At 30.7% G+C, this 21,694-nt stretch overlaps 6 protein-coding genes across 11 annotated transcripts; 3 read left to right on the forward strand and 3 right to left on the reverse strand.

Moving 5' to 3' along the window:
• Positions 1 to 432: 432 nt before the first annotated feature.
• Positions 433 to 3,164, forward strand: LOC107071267 (sex peptide receptor). The gene is made up of 7 exons (XM_015330105.2): positions 433 to 550; positions 639 to 868; positions 1,162 to 1,354; positions 1,762 to 1,923; positions 1,992 to 2,157; positions 2,424 to 2,572; positions 2,914 to 3,164. Exons 1-7 carry the CDS (start codon positions 444 to 446, stop codon positions 3,116 to 3,118), a joined length of 1,212 nt encoding a protein of 403 aa, XP_015185591.2. The 5' UTR covers positions 433 to 443; the 3' UTR covers positions 3,119 to 3,164.
• A 144-nt stretch (positions 3,165 to 3,308) lies between these two features.
• LOC107071260 (sodium channel protein Nach) lies at positions 3,309 to 7,174 on the reverse strand. The gene is made up of 15 exons (XM_089177030.1): positions 7,141 to 7,174; positions 6,936 to 7,066; positions 6,687 to 6,874; positions 6,293 to 6,443; positions 6,072 to 6,217; positions 5,742 to 5,863; positions 5,465 to 5,650; positions 5,194 to 5,365; positions 4,999 to 5,089; positions 4,649 to 4,912; positions 4,470 to 4,569; positions 4,309 to 4,365; positions 4,009 to 4,138; positions 3,798 to 3,904; positions 3,309 to 3,685 (listed from the first exon to the last, which is right to left on the reverse strand). Exons 1-15 carry the CDS (start codon positions 7,172 to 7,174, stop codon positions 3,309 to 3,311), a joined length of 2,256 nt encoding a protein of 751 aa, XP_089033156.1.
• Positions 7,175 to 7,957: 783 nt separating this feature from the next.
• UQCR-C1 (Ubiquinol-cytochrome c reductase core protein 1) lies at positions 7,958 to 10,253 on the forward strand. Its single transcript, XM_015330191.2, has 7 exons — positions 7,958 to 8,109; positions 8,276 to 8,494; positions 8,566 to 8,951; positions 9,010 to 9,203; positions 9,300 to 9,469; positions 9,548 to 9,802; positions 9,872 to 10,253. The coding sequence occupies exons 1-7, from the start codon at positions 8,041 to 8,043 to the stop codon at positions 10,010 to 10,012; spliced, it is 1,434 nt and encodes a 477-aa protein (XP_015185677.1). The 5' UTR covers positions 7,958 to 8,040; the 3' UTR covers positions 10,013 to 10,253.
• Positions 10,254 to 10,865: 612 nt separating this feature from the next.
• Positions 10,866 to 12,430, reverse strand: Mob3 (MOB kinase activator 3). Its single transcript, XM_015330193.2, has 5 exons — positions 11,969 to 12,430; positions 11,647 to 11,797; positions 11,332 to 11,559; positions 11,110 to 11,225; positions 10,866 to 11,034 (listed from the first exon to the last, which is right to left on the reverse strand). Exons 1-5 carry the CDS (start codon positions 12,011 to 12,013, stop codon positions 10,867 to 10,869), a joined length of 708 nt encoding a protein of 235 aa, XP_015185679.1. The 5' UTR covers positions 12,014 to 12,430; the 3' UTR covers position 10,866.
• Positions 12,431 to 13,162: 732 nt separating this feature from the next.
• On the forward strand, positions 13,163 to 18,883 carry Mlf (myeloid leukemia factor). Of its 6 annotated transcripts, XM_015330198.2 has the most exons (7): positions 13,164 to 13,494; positions 13,926 to 14,121; positions 14,211 to 14,499; positions 14,587 to 14,734; positions 16,185 to 16,256; positions 17,913 to 17,972; positions 18,346 to 18,883. In XM_015330198.2, the coding sequence occupies exons 1-6, from the start codon at positions 13,442 to 13,444 to the stop codon at positions 17,929 to 17,931; spliced, it is 777 nt and encodes a 258-aa protein (XP_015185684.1). In that variant the 5' UTR covers positions 13,164 to 13,441; the 3' UTR covers positions 17,932 to 17,972; positions 18,346 to 18,883. The 6 variants fall into 6 exon arrangements, 5 of the variants coding, with proteins under 5 accessions (XP_015185682.1, XP_015185684.1, XP_015185686.1 ...); XM_015330196.2 differs by lacking the exon at positions 17,913 to 17,972 and having other exon boundaries at positions 13,163 to 13,494; XR_001476433.2 differs by lacking the exons at positions 16,185 to 16,256; positions 17,913 to 17,972 and adding an exon at positions 15,250 to 15,346 and having other exon boundaries at positions 13,166 to 13,494.
• Positions 18,884 to 19,044: 161 nt separating this feature from the next.
• Positions 19,045 to 21,098, reverse strand: LOC107071261 (uncharacterized; the record flags this gene model as incomplete). Its single annotated transcript, XM_015330097.2, has 4 exons — positions 19,045 to 19,881; positions 19,971 to 20,525; positions 20,603 to 20,792; positions 20,881 to 21,098. Coding segments are annotated over 4 exons (1,143 nt in total), but the record flags the coding sequence as incomplete, so codon positions are not given.
• Positions 21,099 to 21,694: the final 596 nt, after the last annotated feature.

The following is a 21,694-nucleotide window of genomic DNA, read 5'->3' on the forward strand; positions in this document are numbered from 1 at the left end:
AATTGAGAACTTCATCGGTGAAGAGCATCACATTTGTTTTATTCTATAGGTAACAATTAACGACACATTGTCAAAGTATCATTTAATTGAATAAACCAAATATTTTTTCAATAGGAACAATAATTAATGTTTAATAAAAGATCAGAAGAAGATGAAATTTAGTAAATTTTTCCAGCTGTTCCTGTTCTTGTTCGTCATCTTGAAACGTGCGACGAACAAATCGGAGAAAGACAAAGAGAAAGAAATTCTTTTCAGCAGTATTTCATTTAGAACAAGAGATTTTTTATCTTCCCAGGAGCGACCTTAGATCTCGTCAGTCATAAATTCATTCTTCGTTGAAGTAGAGGTAATCCTGATTGTGAGTAGAACGGCAACTCCGAGATCTCAATCTATATTTCGCTGCCTACTTTACAATGCCTCGGATAGACTTTTTTTTTCTAGAAATGGGTCGAGCTCTTTTACATTACGAACAAAATTTCGAATTCCATTGGTTAATTACGAAGCCTATTTATCGTAATTTTTCTGATGACATGCGTATACTATGCAAAAGGTGATTACATATTTTATTTGTAATAAATGTTGTATAAATGAAAACTCAACAGTTTAGAGAACTAATGAAACGAACAAATTATTCACAGAGATCATAACTTTGACATCCATTTTTCTCCGTCAAAATCTACGAAAAATGCGACAGACAATAAAATATCAAATAACATTTTGTGGATCGGTCAGCCAACAATGATAAGTATAGTAATGTACAGTATTGTTATACCGATCATTTCTGCTCTTGGAATAATTGGTAACTCTCTCATTCTTGCGGTTATCATGAAACGATGTTTGAAGACGTCCACGTATACATATCTAGCAGGTCAGAAAATGATTTCCTTTCCTTTGCTATGATGTATGAGCATTTTGACAAACGATTTATACTGGATTGATATCGAAATTAGAAGGAATGATTAATTTTTTCAACGAATTCATCATCTATGCATAATAAAATAAAATAAAAAGAATTTGATACAGCTATAATAATAATAATAATAATAATAATAGATGTAATGACGATATCAATCTGGGAATTAATTCGTAAGGGTTAGCATGAAGTTATGTTCAAACATTTCGACCTATCTATCGATTATGGGAAACGAACAAAATTGGCAGTCCTAGCCAGTGCTGATCTTGTAACGTGCACTCTACTTCTATTCTCTGGCTTGGCGCGAGGAATTTTTTGGTGCAAAACTGGTTGGCTCGAGTTCGATGCCTTCGTGCATCTTCCTCTTGGCTCGATTTCATCCAATATCACTGTATGGGCTACCGTCTGCGTCACCATCGATAGACTTGCAATGGTCTGTAGGTAAGTACCATGTCATTCTAATATTTGCCTAAAACACATCCAATTAATATCCATTTTATATCTTTATATTTATATTATACTGTATTTTATTGTACGAACATGTTAAATGAAATATTAATAATTACTCTCATTAGTAACCAATTATCTATTCATAAATGAAACATATTATTGGTTTTTGGTAATAAATTGTAACAATTGAATGTATAATCGATTACAATATAATTGAGTTACGTTGATATATGTACTTGAACGAACGCTTTCACCCTTGTCACTGTTGAATATTTTATTTGTCAACTATAGCTAGTATAATCAATCACTATGAAACACTTCGGCCAACAGTATTCAACACTCAAAGGGTTAAAGGTAAAGAAAGTTTAACGAGGAAAGTTCTTTTGTTTTACCGTTAGCCAACCAAGTTGCAAGACTCCGAAGTTTTGTAGTCAGTACGTCGCCCGAAGGATGATGATCGCTTCGACCTGCTTCGCTATTGTCATTAACGTTCCCTACTGTTTCATATACAAGTACAATCAACGCGGGGATTTAATGACAACGGGATTTTTTCATTCCACGTAAGAGTTTCATGTCATCTATGGATATACTATAACATCATAAAAACGTGTAAAAAACGTCGTTACAGGTTGTACAAACTTCACAATTGGGTTCAGCTGATGATCTTTGGCCTTCTACCAGCCATATTCTTGCTCATCGCCAACAGTATTATGTGCATCAACATGATAAGACTGCTCAACCAAAGAAAAGAATTGTTGAAACGATGCAAAGCCAAAGAATGCAACCAATTGAGGGTATGTCGATCTAACATTTTTTAGTATATAAAAATAACAAATTTGAACATTCGACAATTTATACGTAGATTTAATATTTCATAATATGTGTATTTTATTTCAAATAACAAGCATACACACGATGTATGATGCGTGTCTCTATGCTTAAAGAAGAAAAGATATATACATGTGTGTATATGCGTGTGTGTCAGAAGGAAAATAAAGGCAGAGGCTTTTGCTAGAGGTGATTTTATCAAGTTTTATCGTGATTCTTTCTCGTTTCTTAGGATCAAACAAGATTGACCGTGATGCTAGTAGGCGTCGCATTCGTTTTCGTTATCGGCGAGGTTCCAACACATTTGGCGTCACGACGTAGCGCAGTTTCTCTTTTATACGATGGCGACCTAACCATCGTCCATGAGATTTTTCTCGAAAGGTGAAGAAGCAATCTCCGAATCTTTTCGATTCCTATCCCATAAGATAGACATCAAAGTTTCCGAAATAAACATAGCAAATTTATTTGCAAATAAATCCTTACAATGTTTCAATCAATTTTTTAATTATTTTATGGGTTGGTCAATTCCTGCATAAATGGCTTTGAAAAAATAGACATTTACCAAAGATCAAGTAAATTAGACAATTTTTATTTTCTTTTTATTTTTTGAAATAACCCAATTAAAAGAAATTTGTCTAATGAAGGAATAATTGTTGAAAATTGTATTCATTATTGAATGATTTAATAACCTTAATAACCTTAATCGTATTTTTTCTTTACAGATTTCGTATATACGCGACCCTCCTTAACGCGATCTCCAGCTCATTCAATTTCGTGCTCTACTCCCTATTGAGTCCACACTTCCTCTCTCATTTGAAACAGACCCTCTGTAGAAAATCCGTGCCACAGGAAAGTAATCAAATTAATGTAAAAACGATCGTTTCACAAAATCGAATAACGAATGGATCGTGCTGCGATTTGTTCTAATTTTTTATTCAATTATATCATATGTGCATACATAAGTACACGTAATTTTTCGGTACAATCATTTCACGAATTAACAGTAACATATATATATATATATGTATGATGAAAATAAAACTTGCAACTATTTTATCATATAATTCTACATTTTTTTACTACTTAAATTAAACTTACAATTGAAAATTTTCTTGATTTAATCGTAATATCGTTGAAACTTCACTTTCTTTGACATAACTTTATTAATATTATTATTTTTATTATTAATAGAAGTTTCATTGTTATCATCATTCTCTTTTTGACGAATAAACATTCGATTTGCAAGCACATAAACCGGTCCCTCGTCATCGTTCATTTCGCGTTTAGTATTCAATTTCTTCCATTTGGGATCCTTCAGCGGAGCCGATAGGAAGAGTTCCGAGGCAGCTGGCAAGTTCTTCTTCGGTGATGGTGATGTTGATGTTGATCCTCCTTTAGGACGATAAAAAATCTCACGAGTAATGTAATAAAGTAATTCGACCAAACTTATGACCGAACCGCCGAGACAAAGTCCAAAAATACCGCCGAAGGATGCTGGAAGAAAATGGTCTTTCATAAAAGAAGATGAACACTTCTTCATTTTTATATAATATAAGTGATAATTCGTATTATTTGTTAATAAAAAAGATACAAAAGTCGGACTCACCGAGGAGTGTGTCCCAGCTTAAAATATTTTGCGTACGATATTCGATGTATGAAATCTTGCGAAAGAAAACGTAAACAAAGGAAGCATTTTTGTTGTTTATGTTATGACTGCAAGCAAATGCGACGAATCAAAAATAAGAGAGTTAGAAATAGTTGGATTTGTGGAAACGGTAGTAGTAGTCGATAAGAAAGCAATTTGATGTCTTTCTTACGTTATTTCAGAATTGTATCCGACATCTTGAACGGGTATACTCTCCGATGTGACATCGTAAAACGTATCAGTACATTGTGGCAAGCAATTGCATTCGCTGTTAAACGATGTTTCATACGTCGAAAGAGTTCCTATAATCGTAAGGAAATATCCTTTATAGCTAGCTGTTCAACAATTGTTGTTTTACATTCAACCAAGTTTAATTCCAATTAATTTCAATCCTATCGTTCTATTTTCATCAAATAACAAAATCTTATCTCTATTATAAGTATTTATTTATTCTTTTGTTTTTTTTTCTTACTTCGATGATTCAAAATACAATCTATGTCCGTAAGAAAGCAAGTCCTACTATTTTCATCTGAAATCAAAAAGAAGAGATAACATGTACCTTCATATTTAAAATGATATGTAAAACCAGGTGTAATAAACAGCCTTAATCCTATGATCGATCGTTATACTTACTCGGGTAATAAAATGGCAAGCAACCGCAATATTTATGCACGCGCATATAGATACAATTGGAAACGCAAGATTGAAAGCTATAATTTTTCAAACCCTTCACCTAGAACACGTCAATTTATGAGTATGTTGTATTTTATGCTTGATAAAAGTACAATTAATATATATAAAGTATTAGAGACCTCGTTTTCAAAGAAACACATGCGTTTTATTAAAGGAAGCTGACGTAAATTATTGGAGCTTTTCGTCGTCGTACCAGAAATACCAACCCCTATGGTATGTCCTGGCAATACAGTAATCGAATGAATCCCAATATCCGGATAATCGTGTGGATCGTGAATTAACACGGTGGCACCCGCGAAAGGGGTATTAGAACTCTTGTAATGTTCAGCTTCGATATTCAAGGCTACTGCTAAACCTACATCGCGCCCTGATCCAGGAACTTTCTAAATTGACGACATTAATGCTTCTCATGTTACAACTGTTATAACGTTTGCTTGCATTTTATCAAATCGTAGGATTTGATATATACCTGAATCTCTCCAATTCCTGGTAACTCATCTGATGGTATGTTAGAGCGATCGCTGTCTTCAGATGTATTTTTTAAGTCGTAATTATCGTATCTATCGACAAATGTTACAAATAATATTACATATTATTATTAGTGATATACGAGGTCTGTCCCAAAAGTATCCGACCTACCTCCATATTTCTCCCCCGAAGTTACTCTTGGTCGTCTGGCTTATGACATCCTTTAAAGTAGTCCCCATTTGATTGAATAACACGCTCCCAACGCCCTTTCCACTTTTGAAAGCAGTCCTGGTACTCGTTTTTCGGTATCGCCTTTAAAGCGTTCGTCGCATTAGTTTTAATCGTTTGCATATCGTCAAATCGGTGTCCTTTAAGGGACAATTTCAATTTTGGAAACAGCCAAAAGTCGCAGGGAGCTGTGTCGGGACTGTACGGAGGCTGACGAAGCTATACAACACGATGTTTACTTAAATATTGCTGCACAAGGTTCGATGTATGTGCTGGCGCATTATCGCAAATCTGCAAATCTTCAGTTAAAATCCTCCAAACACTACTTTTCGCTATTCCAAGGTCATTTTCTAGTTCTCGTACAGTCAATCGACGATCTTCATTGATTGCAAGTAGCACACGTTTGATGTTATCATTTGTTTTTGCTGTCGAAGGTCGCCGAAGAGCGTGGGTCACTATCAACAGATGTGCGGCCATCTTTGAACCGTTTATACCACTCTTTTATTTGCGTATTGCCCATACACTCGTTCCCAAATGCTATCTTCATCATTTCGATAGTCTCTGCACAACTCTTTTCCAGTTTAAAGCAAAATTTAATACAAATTCGTTGCTGCAATTGTAGCAAAATGCGACGAACGCTTTAAAGGCGATACCGAAAAACGAGTACCAGAACTGCTTTCAAAAGTGGAAAGGGCGTTGGGAGCGTGTTATTCAATCAAATGGGGACTACTTTAAAGGATGTCATAAGCCAGACGACCAAGAGTAACTTCGGGGGAGAAATATGGAGGTAGGTCGGATACTTTTGGGACAGACCTCGTACTTAGAAAAATAATTCGTTATCAATACCCATATAATCGGTCCAAATAATAATGATAATTAAAGGCACAACAATAGCCTTCTCTGGATTTAACAGCCTTGAAAATATCACTGCAATTAAGTTTTTGTCCAAGCCAAGCGCACCTCAACAGCATTGATTTACAGGGTTGCATCAACTGCGACGACCAAACGTTTAAATTATAATCTTTAATTATCTTTTCCTTTATATTATACATATTTTTAATTATTACCTCATACATGAGCCTGTCAACTGTAAATCCAAGAACTTCAAGTGCTCGTGTCGCTGTTAAATTGTCGACGTCAATTTTATCTGGACGCGTCAGTTTCATTAACGAAATGAACAACTTTTCACTTTGACTATGGTTTATACCGTGTTTAGATCTTTCGATTTAATAAAAACACGAGAATACGTTATTTTCAATAATCGTAAAATAAAATAAATAACGATAAATTTTCATCGGAAAAATAATTCGTTTTTAATTTTTGCGTTGGAATGAGAAACCATTTTTTTTTTCTTTCAAATGGAATATTTTCAATCGATTAGCTTTATTTGCATATTAAATTTACAAACTCCGATGAAAATTCAACACCGATTAATAAACATTTCATCCGAATAGGTCTTACAATATATTTCCGAAAATTTTCGCATGAGGATTATAAACTTTGTTGTTATTACAAATAGTAACAGCAGGAAAATATATGCTCCATATAGGTTTATTTGTACTTATGACAGTGGATGTTGGATTAGCATCATAATTATGCCAAAGTCTCATCATCAGGATGATAGAAAAAATAATGCTCATTATGCAAACCTGTAGACAATGAAATATATCCTACATGTACGATAACTTTGAAATTGATCAAATTTCTTACCAACAACCAAAGCACGCTTTCAATTATTGTTGATTGATGAACCGTCACGTAACGGAATCCATGTAGCGTCGTATTCTCGCAGTAGATCTTGAATTTTTCTTTTAAACATTGACAAATCGCTTTTCTTCTTTCTGTAATATTTTTATTTTTTAAAATATCTACGTAATCATGATACTAACATTTGATTTTATTTCATTTTACTCACTACGAGATACATCACGAGAATTATGAACTCTCATTTTTATTTATATCAAATTTATTAAGTTCACGTTAATGAGTTAGGAAGAAACGAATTTCGAAAAAATTCAAGAGGACTTGAGAGGTGCTGAAAACAACAACTGACTGTGAATTTTTTTTCATTGTATTGGCATTTTCTTTCAAATACAATAATCGATATTTCCTTGTCAATTTCATTTTCTTTTCAATCTTCTTAAGTGCATACGACGAAATTGCACTACTGAATTGTGAGTTTCTCTTTCTAATAATCTCACTAACTTTCAGTAATATCTGTCTATATGTAGTAAACACTGGAGTTACGTTTTACGAGCTATTGTAGAGTACATCACAGATGAGATTAGAAATTGCTGACCTGTATCATGCTACTTTCAGAATATTACATAGAAAAGAAATTTCAAGTTAGATATTATGTAAAATGAAATTGTCTTTTCGAAAATCTAATCAATTTCTTGGTACAACTTTTTTTCAAACAATTATGAAGAATTATCTTCAAATAATTCTCACACACTGCTTAACATTTAAAACTTTTATATTTTAATATTATATAATTATATACAGTCCTCCGCATACTGTATTCAGAACTTTTTAGCCCTCCTCTACGTATTAGACACAGTAAATTTCTATTATGTATAAGTATTTACAGGTATTAATACTTGTAAATTCAACTTTTCTTCGATTTATATTTTTCATATATAACTTTAATTCCCGCTAGTTCTACTGCGCATGCGCAGACATTAAAACGAACTAGTAACAGAAAACAAAAATACCCAGATTTATCGACAGTAATTTTTGATTTAGATCAAAGAAAGCTGGTCACATGTATTATTAGCTGTCTTCTTTCTGTAAAGAAGACAGTAACACCGTAAAAATGGCGACTCGTCTGTTGAAAATTGGTTCTGTCTTGCGAAATTATTCTAATAAAACAAATATTGTTACGGTAAGAGACGTAACATTTATATAAAGTATTATTAATTATTGCGATACTATTAATTAGAAATACATTGTTAATAATGACAAAAAATTGATTTTCTGTTATAGTTGTCTTACGTAATAATAAGAGTAAAGCATTTAAAATGTTAAATTATATTGTCATTTATTTGTAGATTCCAAAACAATGGAGATCTACTGCTGCTTCTTTGAAAGAAATATTAGTCAATCAACCAGCAACCAATGTCACATTATTAGACAATGGCATGAGAATAGCTAGCGAAGATAGTGGTGCACCAACAGCTACTGTCGGTCTTTGGATAGATTCTGGTAGTCGATTTGAAGATGATAAAAATAATGGTGTTGCACACTTTATGGAGCATATGGCTTTTAAGGTATATTATATTTGAGATATAGATTCATTCTATATGATCAATCAAATAAATACATTAATTACTTGAAACAGGGCACTACAAAACGCTCCCAAACTGATTTAGAATTAGAAATAGAAAATATGGGTGCTCATCTTAATGCATATACTAGTCGTGAACAGACTGTATTTTATGCTAAATGTCTTTCACAAGATGTTCCAAAAGCAATTGAAATTCTCAGTGACATTATACAAAATTCAAAGCTTGGTGAAAGTGAAATTGAAAGAGAACGTGGTGTTATCTTAAGAGAAATGCAAGAAGTTGAAACAAATCTTCAAGAGGTTGTATTTGATCATTTACATGCTACAGCTTATCAAGGCACTTCACTTGGAAGAACAATACTTGGACCTACTGAAAATATTAAAAGTATTACAAGAGATGATCTAATCAATTATGTAAAAACTCATTATGGTCCAGCAAGGTAATTCTCCCAACTATCTTAATAATTAATATGATTTATAATGAACTTTTTTCTATAGATTTGTTTTAGCTGGTGCTGGTGGTGTAGAACATCAACAATTGGTAGATTTGGCAAATAAATATTTTAGCAAAATGTCTCAACCACAATATACTGAAATTCCACCTTACAAACTTCCAAACAGATATACTGGCTCAGAAATAAGAGTTCGTGATGATAGTATTCCACTTGCACATGTTGCTATAGCAATTCAAGGTATAGACAAATCCTGATATACATATACGATATGTATATGCATGCTGTTAGTGTGCTTAAATATTGTTTATTACATCTTTCTGCAATCTTTTTTAGGTGTAGGTTGGGCTGATGCAGATAACATTCCTCTTATGGTTGCAAATACCCTTATGGGGGCATGGGATCGTAGTCAGGGAGGTGGAATAAATAATGCTAGCAATCTAGCCAGAGAAAGTACAGAAGATGGAATATGCCATAGTTATCAAAGTTTTAATACTTGTTATAAGGTAATATTTACTATTGTAATCAAATTAAGCATTTATCTATTTAATCGGTTTTTATTAATTTTATTTTATAAATTTTAGGATACTGGACTTTGGGGTATTTATTTTGTTTGCGATCCAATGAAGTGCGAAGAATTTTCGTGGAGTGTTCAAAGAGAATGGATGCGGTTATGTACATCCGTTACAGAAAAAGAAGTAGCACGTGCAAAAAATATTCTTAAAACAAATATGCTATTACAACTCGATGGAACCACTGCAATTTGTGAAGATATTGGTCGTCAAATGCTTTGTTATAATCGACGTATTCCACTACATGAACTCGAAATGAGGATAGAGGTATATATATATATATATAAATGAATTGAAAATATCAAGAAGACTTATACTATAATGTATCTGTTTTAGAGTGTCACTGCCAAAACCATTAGGGATGTAGGGATGAAATATATTTATGATACTTGTCCAGCAATTGCTGCAGTTGGTCCAGTAGAAAACTTACCAGATTATACTACTATTCGTTCTCGCATGTACATGATGCGTGTATAAAGTTATTAATATTTAATGAAAGAGTCGCCGCTCACGATGTATCCTTTAGTTTAAATTTGTTAATAATATATTCACAATATGTAATAATCTTCTATTTAAAAATTCGAAGATCTTTGGATATTTCTTTTAATCGATATCTTTAAATTTTGCTTTTCAATTAAATTCTAAAATACCTTGTAATGTTACTCTTCATCTATCATCAAAATGCAGTGAAATAAAATATCTCTATAAAATATATAAATTACATGGAAGACATTAATTGAATATATATAATCGCATGCAACAACAATTTTTACATATTTATCATATGTAAAAAGAAGTATCATCTTCATGCTTTGCTAATAAATTCCGACACCATCTTTTGATTTTAAATGCCTGTGATAAGACACATTTCCTTATGTATTTATATAAACAATTTATCAAATACAGTATTTAAAATAAATAGAATTATAAATAATAGAAAGTTATAAATGAATAATTCATAAAGTATTTCATATAGTTCTAAAAAATTGACTTTGTATTTAGACACAGTATTAAATACAATACACAAATAATATATATATAATTAAAATACAAAACGTATAAATATTTACAAAATTATTACATTTAAAATTGAACTTTATATCAAAGATAAATTCAATTATATGACACCACTTTAAATACTATTAAAAATTGTGTGTGTGTTGCACTTTTAATATTACGCCTCATAAATAGAAATTTAATTAATAGAAATAATTAATATACAATTGAATTTTGTTGAGATTCATAAGAAACAATTTATGCAAATTTTGTCTTTGTTCATTATTATAATTGGAGATTAAGTTTTATTTATACGCAGTATAATATCAATATAACTATCTTGCATGATTATTTGATGGCACAGTTGCTTGAGTTGGCGAAGCTGTATCTTTACAGACTTTAGAAGTCATTTCAGCTAATGGCTCTAACTCTTTCGTATTTACTAAGTCAAATTCTGTTACAAAATAGTAAAAATGTTTGTAGCATGTATTTACATGTGCCTCCTAAAAAATATTATAAAATGAATTTATTCAAATCAATGCTCTACTACATTATATTAAAACTCTTAGTTTACTTACTGCTCCTATAGCTACTATACGATCAAAATGATGGATGTATACATGGACGAATACTCTAAAGAGACGAGTTAAGATTTTACGACACAGTGGTACAAAAGTTTTTGGAAATGGCACATCTACAATAAAAATGTAAAATGTGGAAATAAAATAAATAACTGTTATATTATTTTTCCATAGATTTACATAAGAAAAAAGACAATATATATATTATAAATGATATACCTGTTGACACAGGAAATATAGTTTCGTTATTTATCTGCATTTCTATCCAATCCATAAGAAGTGTAACATACTGAGGAGCCGGAAGAACAGTCGGTTTTTTATATTTTTCCCCATCTGCCCATAAATATTCAAAGCGTGCTCCACCACTCATTATTGGACATGATGCAGAGTCACAATATTCAGATATAGTACCATATATAAGATTTATTCTATTAAAAAAATCTACAACTAATTGTTAAATAATTACTTATACATCATGTACAAGATAATCATACTTTTAAATTATTTTTTAATAGAATACAAATTTGCATATACCATGAACAGCAATCCAATCATTGAGATCTTCTTTCGGTGGTAATTTTACTACAGATCTTAAATTAATGCCTGAATTAAGCGAAGCTTGAGCTTGTTTATGTAAAGAATAACGTAATGTTCCATGAGCAAACCTTTTTTTTGGTCTAAAAGTCTATAACAATGTTATATATATAAAATTAGTTATTAAATATAATATATGTGATAAATATTAATGCTTTATATCAAATATTTGTTTACACAATTATATATCCGATTCAATAAGTAAATTAGTTTTAGGTTATAAAAAATAATTTTAATACAAACCAAGATATTTATAATTTACCTTTCCCTTTTGGAAGAATTCCATGAAACCACTTAAAGTAGTCATTATACAATAAAAAATCGTAAATGTTTCTTTAATTAGTTGAAAACTATGAGATTAATCGGCTATATAAATTAATCAAATACATGTACATGATGTATACCTAATAAGAGGTTATACATAAGATCTCTCATATTCGATATTCTTGCATTTATTACAACATACATTTAAATTTCACAATTCCACATGTTCATACAATAAAGTAGACTTGCATTTATGTATAAACAAATAACTGTAATTAATATCTCATACAACTTTTATTACTTGTTATATGCAGCTTCGCCAGTCACAGAAAATAATCAATGCATTTGACATTGCATTACTGATCATTGAATACAAGGCAATATTAAATTTAATAAGCGTTTACTTTTAAATCAAATTAAATAATATAATTAAATAGATTACCCACATTATCTCTCTCATTGATAAATCTATATTTATTAATGGATACGAGTTTTTCATTAATATAATATATAACATTATTATAAATAATAATTTAATGAAATTATTAAAACAAACAAACCATATTACAAAAAATGAACTATAATAAGGAAGACTATAACATTTATATATTTATTTAAATAATTAATTATAAATTTGTATTTTCATAGCATAATATCGATTCAATCTAAATTTAAAATCACGTGTTCTTCGCGGCAAATGCATAGACCAATCACGTAAAAGTCGTCATATATTTGTACCAATTTGAAAACTTGCAAGAAAAATACTAAAACGTGACATTTTATTGATGCACATCGATTGAAATCATATTTGTTAACTTTATCGATTACAATATGTAAACTCTTCCAAAAAAGTTTAACAAAATATTTATTTAAACAGTAGTAAGCTTTATAAAATATAAAAATGTCGAAGATGTATTATCCTTGTTAACTATATTTCCTCATTCATCAGATGATACGAGTCTAGGGAATATTTTTGGACAATAATATAAAAATAATATTTCACAAATTTATCTATTTATCCAAATTCTTTAGAATGAAATATTTCATTTGATATTAAATTAGTATGTAAAGTTTAACATTCTAAAGCAAAAGTTACAAAAAATATTTGATTTTGTATCACATATGTACTATTCAAATAAAATACATCTGGTAATATTGTTTCTTGTTCGAGAAAATTTCCTGTGCAGTTCATGAGGAACGATAATCGAACTATCGGTAGTAGATTGAATAGACCTTGGTTTCCCTAGTCAATTATTGTACGCTTGACAGTATAGAAGACGTACAGAATATGGTATATAGATTCTAGAAATTTCGTGAAAGTTAGTTACAACGAGATTTTCGACGAATTCGAGTTTACTCACTTCAGAAATTCAATATTCTGGTTTATACGCGTAACCGAGCATTACATATTGCAATCAATCCAAGTATAATTGTTTATTTAATATAATCTAACGATCATTTAATATTCAAAATGTCTTTGTTTGGATCTTTAATGGGCGATTTCGACGATGATCCTATATTTGGGTTTGTATATTAATACTATTATTTTAACGATTTTTCTGCATGCATCTACGAATTGTAAAAATCGATTGAAATTTTTCCTTTGACTGTAGAACTAATGCAAAAATTATACTCCAGAGGACATCGACACGTCTCTCTTGATCTTTTTTCTTTTTTTTTTATCCTCCTTTTTTTCATCCTCCTTTTTTTCTAAAGTTTATATACGTTATAATTTGCCGTTGAAACAAAAAAAAATCATTTTGATACTATTAACTAATGTTGATAGCTGATATTACGTTCTTTTGTTTTTAATGTTATTATCTTTTCAATTGTTTTATATTAACGAAACATGTCAATTAATTTAAATAATACAAGATTTTTCAATGGATCTAATATTTGAGAAAATTGTTAAAATGGAAGGATTATTCAATATTATTATTTTTGCCTGACAATAGATCTCATATGCGTACCATGAGGCAGATGAACAGCATAATGAACTCTCTTTTTACTGATCCTTTTGGAATGATGGGTCAGAATGCGTTGACCGATTCTCAACAACGAAGTGGGATACATCATAATGAAATGCAAATGATGCCCTTTGCTTTTCCAACGATGCCAACTATGAACTTTAATAGATTATTCACTAATTTTGTAAGTTTTATACTATTTACTTAAAATATTTGAATATAGTGTATACGGGACATCTACTACTAAGGTTTTTGTTAATGTTAATATTACAGGATAATTTGGCATCAAATGGAAATTGTCATTCCTTTACGAGTAGTTCTGTAACAACTATGGCCAGTGGTGCAGATGGACGTCCGCAAGTTTACCAAGAAACAATGTCTACAAGAACTGCACCCGGTGGAGTAAAAGAAACCAAAAAAACTGTATGTGATACAAGAACTGGAACGAAGAAAATGGCTATCGGTCATCATATTGGAGATAGAGCCCATATTCGTGAAAGGGAACATAACCTTCATAACGGAGAGCAAGAAGAACACGAAGAGTTCATTAATCTTGATGAAGGTAATCAAAATTATACATACTTTTCGTATAAAAAATTCAAAACTACTATGTTTCATTATTTAAATGTATATTCAATTTTGTCTCCAGATGAAGCTGAGAGTTTCAACAACGAGTGGGAATCTTGTACAAGACGATCGGCAGGTGCAATTGCTGGACCACATCATAGTTCATATCCTAACTACAATAGACGTCGTCCTGATTACAAGCAATTGGCTTTGCCTGATGCATCAGGAAGGTTAGTTTCATAATTTTTAATTAGACAATATATTTTCATTATTTATAAAAACGTTATTACATTTATTAGCTTTAAATTAAAGCTAATATTATGTAACAATGTATAAGGAACTCTCTGCATTAGAATTTGTGACTTTTTTTTGCTATATAACAGATCTAGAAATGTATAATGTATTTACTTATATAAAATCGTAATCCTATTATAATCGAAGTCAAATTTTACATATGTACATTGCTTCATATATCATACACGCTAATCTACTAACAAATAAATATTATTTAACAAATTCCAATGCAAGAGTGTATATCTGTTATTGTCATAAGAACTCTTATCTTTTAAAAACATCAGCTTTTAACGTTAAATTCGCTCTTCAACGTTAAATCACATTGAGTTGTTACCCTTATATATTTAATGTAAAATATTAGATTCTCATTCAAATTGTAGTTCCTTTTATAACAGATTTATTAGTTTTATTTTGTAGTTTACTAAATGTTAGTTTCATTCTTATGCAACAGATATAAGAAGCATGGAAGAAAATCTGGTAGAAAAATGTGATTACAATACTTTGGCTGAATCCAAATCTCTTGGTGCATTCCTTCTCTTCAACTTTGTGTATGCATTATTGAAATAAATATATGCATGCTCAATTATGTTCATCTTTACTTTTGAAATAAAAATATTACGAGACTTCAATATATGAGTTAGCACCATTAATAAGTCATCTATGTACACATACTCTTATTTATGCTATGTATGTATATAAAAATGTATGTACGATGTGCTTTTGTAGAATACAATTTATGTACAGACGTACATTATGTTATATTGATATTAATTTTAATCAATGTTATCTTATATCCAATTATTTTACTTTAAATATCAATTTTAATGTTTAAATATATAAAAAGGCCAAAATTTGAATCTCAAATATTCTTCACCCAAACATAAATAAATTACTAAATTAATTAATTAATTAATTAACCTTTATGAAAGTAAAATATAACAAAGAAGTTTATCATTTTATTTATATAAATTGTGTGCTTGTGCGTATAAAAATATATATACAAATTTAATATAATGTACTAACCATGGAATAAATTGTACTACGTACAAAATTGAATAATATTTTAACTCTTAGTAGTCGAAGATTTAGAATATTTTCAGTAAAGCAGAAAAAAACAATCTATTACTTTATTATGTAGATGAAAATTTATTCGATCAAATGAATGCTTATGCTAGAAAGTATTATAACTGCAAAGAGTTAATCATTTCGGTATATTATTACAAATTATCACTTTTATTTTTTGACCTCTATGATCTTCAAGAATTTGATTTTTCTTATTGATTTAATATGCCATGTATTTTGTGTTCAGCATACAATATTTTGTTTTGTATTATGTCAATCTTATGTTATATTATGCTTTCATGGTTACTCCTATAATTCTTCAAGATGGATGCCTTCTCCTAGGCGCAATATTAGATCTTTATCTTCTAAAACTTATGATTTGGCTTCTACTTCACGGTAAGATTTTTCTTTTGTTTTTGCGTTTTTTTTTATTCTCTCATGCCTATTCAGTACTATCAAAGAGGTCATATTCTTTCACTGCTTCTCTAGAGTCAACAGCACACGGTTTTTGTTTTTCACAACAGGTCACCTTTCCATTTTACTAACTATGCTCACGTTAGCCGTAGACTGATTTATATATATATATACAGGGTGGGGCAATAACTATTAGCACCACAGATATCTTCGAAACTATAAGGTTCACAGAAATATTTGCTGAAATAAAATTGCACAGTACGAAGGGGGCCATCCGATAGCGATAATAGTTTTTTTGCAGGTGGCGGTACTTTGGACATTTGAAGGTCACCTCCATTTTTTCAAATGGATCGGTATGTTTTTGTTTCTGTATCATGATAGAGGAGCTTAAAACGAGTTTAACGACCTATCACATAAGGTCATTGAAGTTCATAGAAAGTACATAAAAGTGATAATTATTTTATCAATGGAAATTTGAATAGCAACATCTACGCTAATTTTATCAAGGATACATTGGGTCTTCTGCTAGAGGAGTTACCTTTACTTACACGACAAACCATGTGATATCAACATGATGGATGTCCAGCACATTATTCATTGATTGCACGAAGAGAACTCGATGAAAAATTTCGAAATCGTTTGCGATAATACTTACAGTTTTGGCAGTAAATAAAATTATACGTTTAGTAGGTGTTCGAAATGATGACCATTAGTATCAATGCAACATTGGATTCTTTTTACGATTGATTGACTTGCAAGTCTTACAGTGTCAGAACTTATTGATGTACAGGCTGCAATAATTCTTTGTTGCATGTCGTAGAGAGTAGTTGATACTTCTTTGTACACTTCATCTTTCAGTGTTCCCCATAGAAAGAAATCTAGAGGTGTTAAGTCTGGGGAACGAGCTGGCCACGATATTGGACCGCCGCGTCCAATCCAACGATTTCGAAATTTTTCATCGAGTTCTCTTCGTGCAATCAATGAATAATGTGCTGGACATCCATCATGTTGATATCACATGGTTTGTCGTGTAAGTAAAGGTAACTCCTCTAGCAGAAGACCCAATGTATCCTTGATAAAATTAGTGTAGATGTTGCTATTCAAATTTCCATTGATAAAATAATTATCACTTTTATGTACTTTCTATGAACTTCAATGACCTTATGTGATAGGTCGTTAAACTCGTTTTAAGCTCCTCTATCATGATACAGAAACAAAAACATACCGATCCATTTGAAAAAATGGAGGTGACCTTCAAATGTCCAAAGTACCGCCACCTGCAAAAAAACTATTATCGCTATCGGATGGCCCCCTTCGTACTGTGCAATTTTATTTCAGCAAATATTTCTGTGAACCTTATAGTTTCGAAGATATCTGTGGTGCTAATAGTTATTGCCCCACCCTGTATATATATATATATATATATATATAGAATTAAATTTAAATTTAGTATCATTTATGTACTGTGTACTCTAAGTGTTATAATGTAAAGCTATATATATTATTTCACTTCCATGTTTCATTTGAATGCATGATAAGATAATGAAATATGTACTCTGTTATTATTTATGAAAATATGTCCTTATACTGCGACGGATACTAAGATTGGTATGGAATATACCACCTTATGTATTGCAGGTACAACCACAAATATTAATAAATTAAAAGCATTGTACACAGCGGTGACACTTTTGTAACGTAAGTACGTTACGTTACATTTTTCGTTACATCTTTCGTTACTTATTACTTTTATATCAACAGGTTTACTAAATTATCATCCTATTTAGCTAATCAAATTGAATTGTGTTTATGTTTATACTCCGATGGTTAAAGTATTTTTTTCATTTGTATTTTTTCTTTTCATTATTCATCTATATTTATGAAGCTTAAGAAATATTCAAAAAGGAAATGATAATAATGAACAGTTGGAATGTTTTATGTATATTTAATATACACTAATAATATTAAACCATACTCCGAAATAATAACATGCCTTAAAGCTTCATTTATTTTTCTAACGTAATTTGTAAGTAATTGAAGCATTAAAACTAGAATAATTGCATGTTCGCAGCTCTGAGGGGCTAGCATCTTCTGAAGCTGCCCATCAAAAAAAGACTACTACAGGATATCGAAAACGTGAACATACTCCAGACACCGAATCTAAGCATAAGCGTCCCGCAGTGTGAAATAGTAATGCTTTAGAATGTCTTAGGATATAATATCTCAAAATATAATAATTAGCTTTGCCTGTATCTTCTCAGTAATCACATTACTATTTATGATAAAAAAAAATATTAAATATATCCTTATATTTGTATTCGTAAAATACATTAGAAAAGAAACGTTTCAACTGATATTATTATTACTCTTATTTCTCTTAACGTCTACATTACGTGTTCATAACATAAAAAAGGAAACGTTTCAACTAAGATTGCTATACTTTTCATTTCTCTTATGTATATCAAAATATAAAGTATAATACGAAAAGTAACATTAAAAATATAATATTACTCTTATATTTTAGTTATTGTATAAATACTCAAATGTTGATTCAAATTTAAAACTGTCTATCATAAAATAATGAATAATAAATAAATTAATAAACAGCATATATGAGTTTAAAAAATCAATTTATTATTTATTTATTATTTAACAAAAATCATATTTATATTTTTGTTATTTTTAATTTTTTCTAACAAACATAAGAGTATAATTTTCTTAAAAATATAATTTAATTTTTAAGGAGGGTTTTTTTACAACAATAGAACTATACGTTGTTCTAAAAGTTTTATTTGTTTGAAAATTTATTTGCACAAAATAAATGTATTAACTAAACCATATTCATAATAATACCATATTATTAATTTTAAAAAATTAAACCAACCCTGAAATTAGTTTGATCTGAGAAAAACCTGTTGTATACATAGAAATAAAAATAGTATAATTAAATATATTGTAAATGTTCACAGTAAATTTATAAAATATGTGTTGTTACTGTATATATTTCATATTTTTTCCTCGTTATCAATCCATAAGTTTTGTAACAACACAAATATTGAAGAAAAATGTGAAACTTATTAAATGAAGTTATGAACATTACGACCCATGTAGTTTTTAAGACATAACTATTTAAGAACACCTAATATTCTGAAAATATATAGATAAATGATAAACCTTTACAGAATGGTTATAGAATTTGTTCGTATATCTAACAATTTGACTAATATAAAACGGAAAAGATATTAAGAATAAAATGAAGAGCGCAAATTTGTTTATAATTCGTTGTCGGAAAAAAATAATTGGACATATAACAAAGCATAAATATGATAGTCAATAGAAATAGAATAACATAAGAGGAAAGCTGGCAAAAGATATAATAGAAGATTATGTTGTATTGGCAGCGCACAGAGTGGACTGACGATTTCTGTTAATTATCTTCCGCAAGGGTGTTAATTCTTGCATTAATAGTCAAGAGTTGAGCCAAAAATGTTGAATCACTCATGACAGTAGCTAGAGCTGAAAGCATATCCTTCAGAGTATCTTGCATTAGACCCAATTGACGAGCAGTTTCTAATATAATTTCAACTTCATTTGCATCAGGATTTATCTGAAACAAGAAACGTTTTTTTAATCATATTATTTTGGTGAAATTTAATTAGTTATAAATTTAGTTTTAAGTATATTGATAATAATTACTTTAGGCGAGCTGCAGAATTTGCTGAATGGCATTTTAATCCTTTTCTTACCACTACTTGTTTGATAGAAAATCGTAAAAGTTTGTGCATTATTCATGTCTAGGGCAATGGGAAAATATATACCAGCTGTGACATGACCTTTAGTGTCTCGGGCTAGTAAACTTCTGAAATTGTATACCAAATTTCTGCGTTCTGTAACGTCTATAGCAGTAAGATATGGCCTTGCTATATAAATAAGAGCAACTTGTGTTCTTTCCAAGGCACCTGGTCGAGTTTCCCTTTCATGCCATTCGACATAATCAGGATCTTCACCGCACAGAAAATAGTTGTACTCTTTCTTACAATTTGAATCGTCAGATTGAGTAAACCAGCCCGTATGAGGATATAATTTATCAGCCATTACTGTAATTACACGAGCAACATGATAACCAGGATCAAGAAGCAAAACACCTTGACGTCCATTAATCTTGATTTTCAGGCACACTAGAACATGTTCTTTCTCTCCACTATCTGCTGCCGGTGGGCCACCAACATAACTAGCAATATCTCCAATTGTCTGTAAAACAATTCATTTAATATTAAGTATTATTTGTTGATCCCCAAAATGATAACATTTAATGAAAATAAATTTACTTCTTCGCAAGACACTAAGTAGAGCCCGCTTGCTATAGTAGGAAACTTTTTATTTAAACTACTTAGTCGACGTAATAATTCAAATCCAAGCCCAACACAAGTATAGTGTTCAGGTGTTATTAGAGGCTGATATTTGCGATAAAACCGATCCAATTTACTTTCTCCACTCGTAATATAATTCTTATAGAATCTATTGGGCAAAATAATATAAGTATAAAATAATGTTTAACATAATGTTTAGCATAAGGCCATAAGCGCATAAGAGCATAAATACAAACCTGAGGAAGTTGCCAATAGTGTCATATCTATGCTCACGCAATAAACGCTGAGTTTCTAATTCAACACTGCCTGCTAGTTCCTCATATTGTTCAACCGTTGATACGATCAGGGCTGGTGATTCATAATGGGCCCAGACCGGCAGGGGTAGCGGCACACCCCTAATCCAGGGCCCGCGTGCCTGTCCCTGTGGCTGACACCATTTTTCTGTCGACTCGAGTCAACTTGGCCATTCGCTGCCCCAGCGACCAACCGTTGGCACAAAGCCATGCTCATCCCTGCAGCTGCTTATTGGCTCTACAGGGCTCTCTCCGTGTTTTTTACTCTTCTCTCGCTCTGCAGCACAATATCAATCAAATCAATATAATAGAATAAAAAATATTAAAAAAAAACATTTCACATTTGAATATTAACTTGAAATTATAAACGTATAAACGATCAACATTTTATGATACCATTATTGATATCAATAATTATGTTCTATGTTTCAAATAGTTATTATAATGCTTTATCTCTTGTATTATCTTTCTCTAATATATATTCTCAATAAATTAGTATGTACCACAATTCCACTGCTATTTAAGAACACGAATTAACACCGTTCCGTAAGCCAAAATGTGCGAAATAAAAGCAGAAAAGCGGATCGCATTTGCAGTTGGTTTCATGTCCAACATGGCGATAGCGGACGCGTGGTTAACAATCAATACAAGACCAAATAGATACGTATCGTGCCACGTGTCTAGTGCGACCTTCGATATAATAACGTATACTCTATAGTAGTATAGTCATATTATTCGAGGAAGACCCTAGAAAGCG

Source organism: Polistes dominula, unplaced genomic scaffold (genome assembly GCF_049000335.1).
Source record: "Polistes dominula isolate Pdom_NZ unplaced genomic scaffold, Pdom_raw_medaka contig_12, whole genome shotgun sequence".
Taxonomy (NCBI): Eukaryota; Metazoa; Arthropoda; class Insecta; order Hymenoptera; family Vespidae; genus Polistes; species Polistes dominula.

Bases quoted from the DNA above. Each gene is read 5' to 3' on its own strand.
- Mlf (XM_015330196.2), top strand. From the start codon at position 13,442: ATGTCTTTGTTTGGATCTTTAATGGGCGATTTCGACGATGATCCTATA. The intron at 13,495-13,925 runs GTTTGTATATTA...GCCTGACAATAG, and splicing joins GACGATGATCCTATATTTGG to ATCTCATATGCGTACCATGA. The intron at 14,500-14,586 runs GTAATCAAAATT...TTTTGTCTCCAG, and splicing joins GTTCATTAATCTTGATGAAG to ATGAAGCTGAGAGTTTCAAC.
- Mob3 (XM_015330193.2), bottom strand. From the start codon at position 12,013: ATGACTACTTTAAGTGGTTTCATGGAATTCTTCCAAAAGGGAAAG. The intron at 11,226-11,331 runs GTATATCATTTA...TTTTTATTGTAG, and splicing joins TATATTTCCTGTGTCAACAG to ATGTGCCATTTCCAAAAACT. The intron at 11,035-11,109 runs GTAAGTAAACTA...AATATTTTTTAG, and splicing joins GTATAGTAGCTATAGGAGCA to GAGGCACATGTAAATACATG.
- LOC107071267 (XM_015330105.2), top strand. From the start codon at position 444: ATGGGTCGAGCTCTTTTACATTACGAACAAAATTTCGAATTCCATTGG. The intron at 551-638 runs GTGATTACATAT...AATTATTCACAG, and splicing joins ATGCGTATACTATGCAAAAG to AGATCATAACTTTGACATCC. The intron at 2,573-2,913 runs GTGAAGAAGCAA...TTTTCTTTACAG, and splicing joins CATGAGATTTTTCTCGAAAG to ATTTCGTATATACGCGACCC.
- LOC107071260 (XM_089177030.1), bottom strand. From the start codon at position 7,174: ATGAGAGTTCATAATTCTCGTGATGTATCTCGTA. The intron at 6,218-6,292 runs GTAATAATTAAA...TGGTCGTCGCAG, and splicing joins TTGACAGGCTCATGTATGAG to TTGATGCAACCCTGTAAATC. The intron at 3,686-3,797 runs GTGAGTCCGACT...ATTTTCTTCCAG, and splicing joins AAGCTGGGACACACTCCTCG to CATCCTTCGGCGGTATTTTT.
- UQCR-C1 (XM_015330191.2), top strand. From the start codon at position 8,041: ATGGCGACTCGTCTGTTGAAAATTGGTTCTGTCTTGCGAAATTATTCT. The intron at 8,952-9,009 runs GTAATTCTCCCA...TTTTTTCTATAG, and splicing joins ACTCATTATGGTCCAGCAAG to ATTTGTTTTAGCTGGTGCTG. The intron at 9,803-9,871 runs GTATATATATAT...TATCTGTTTTAG, and splicing joins AACTCGAAATGAGGATAGAG to AGTGTCACTGCCAAAACCAT.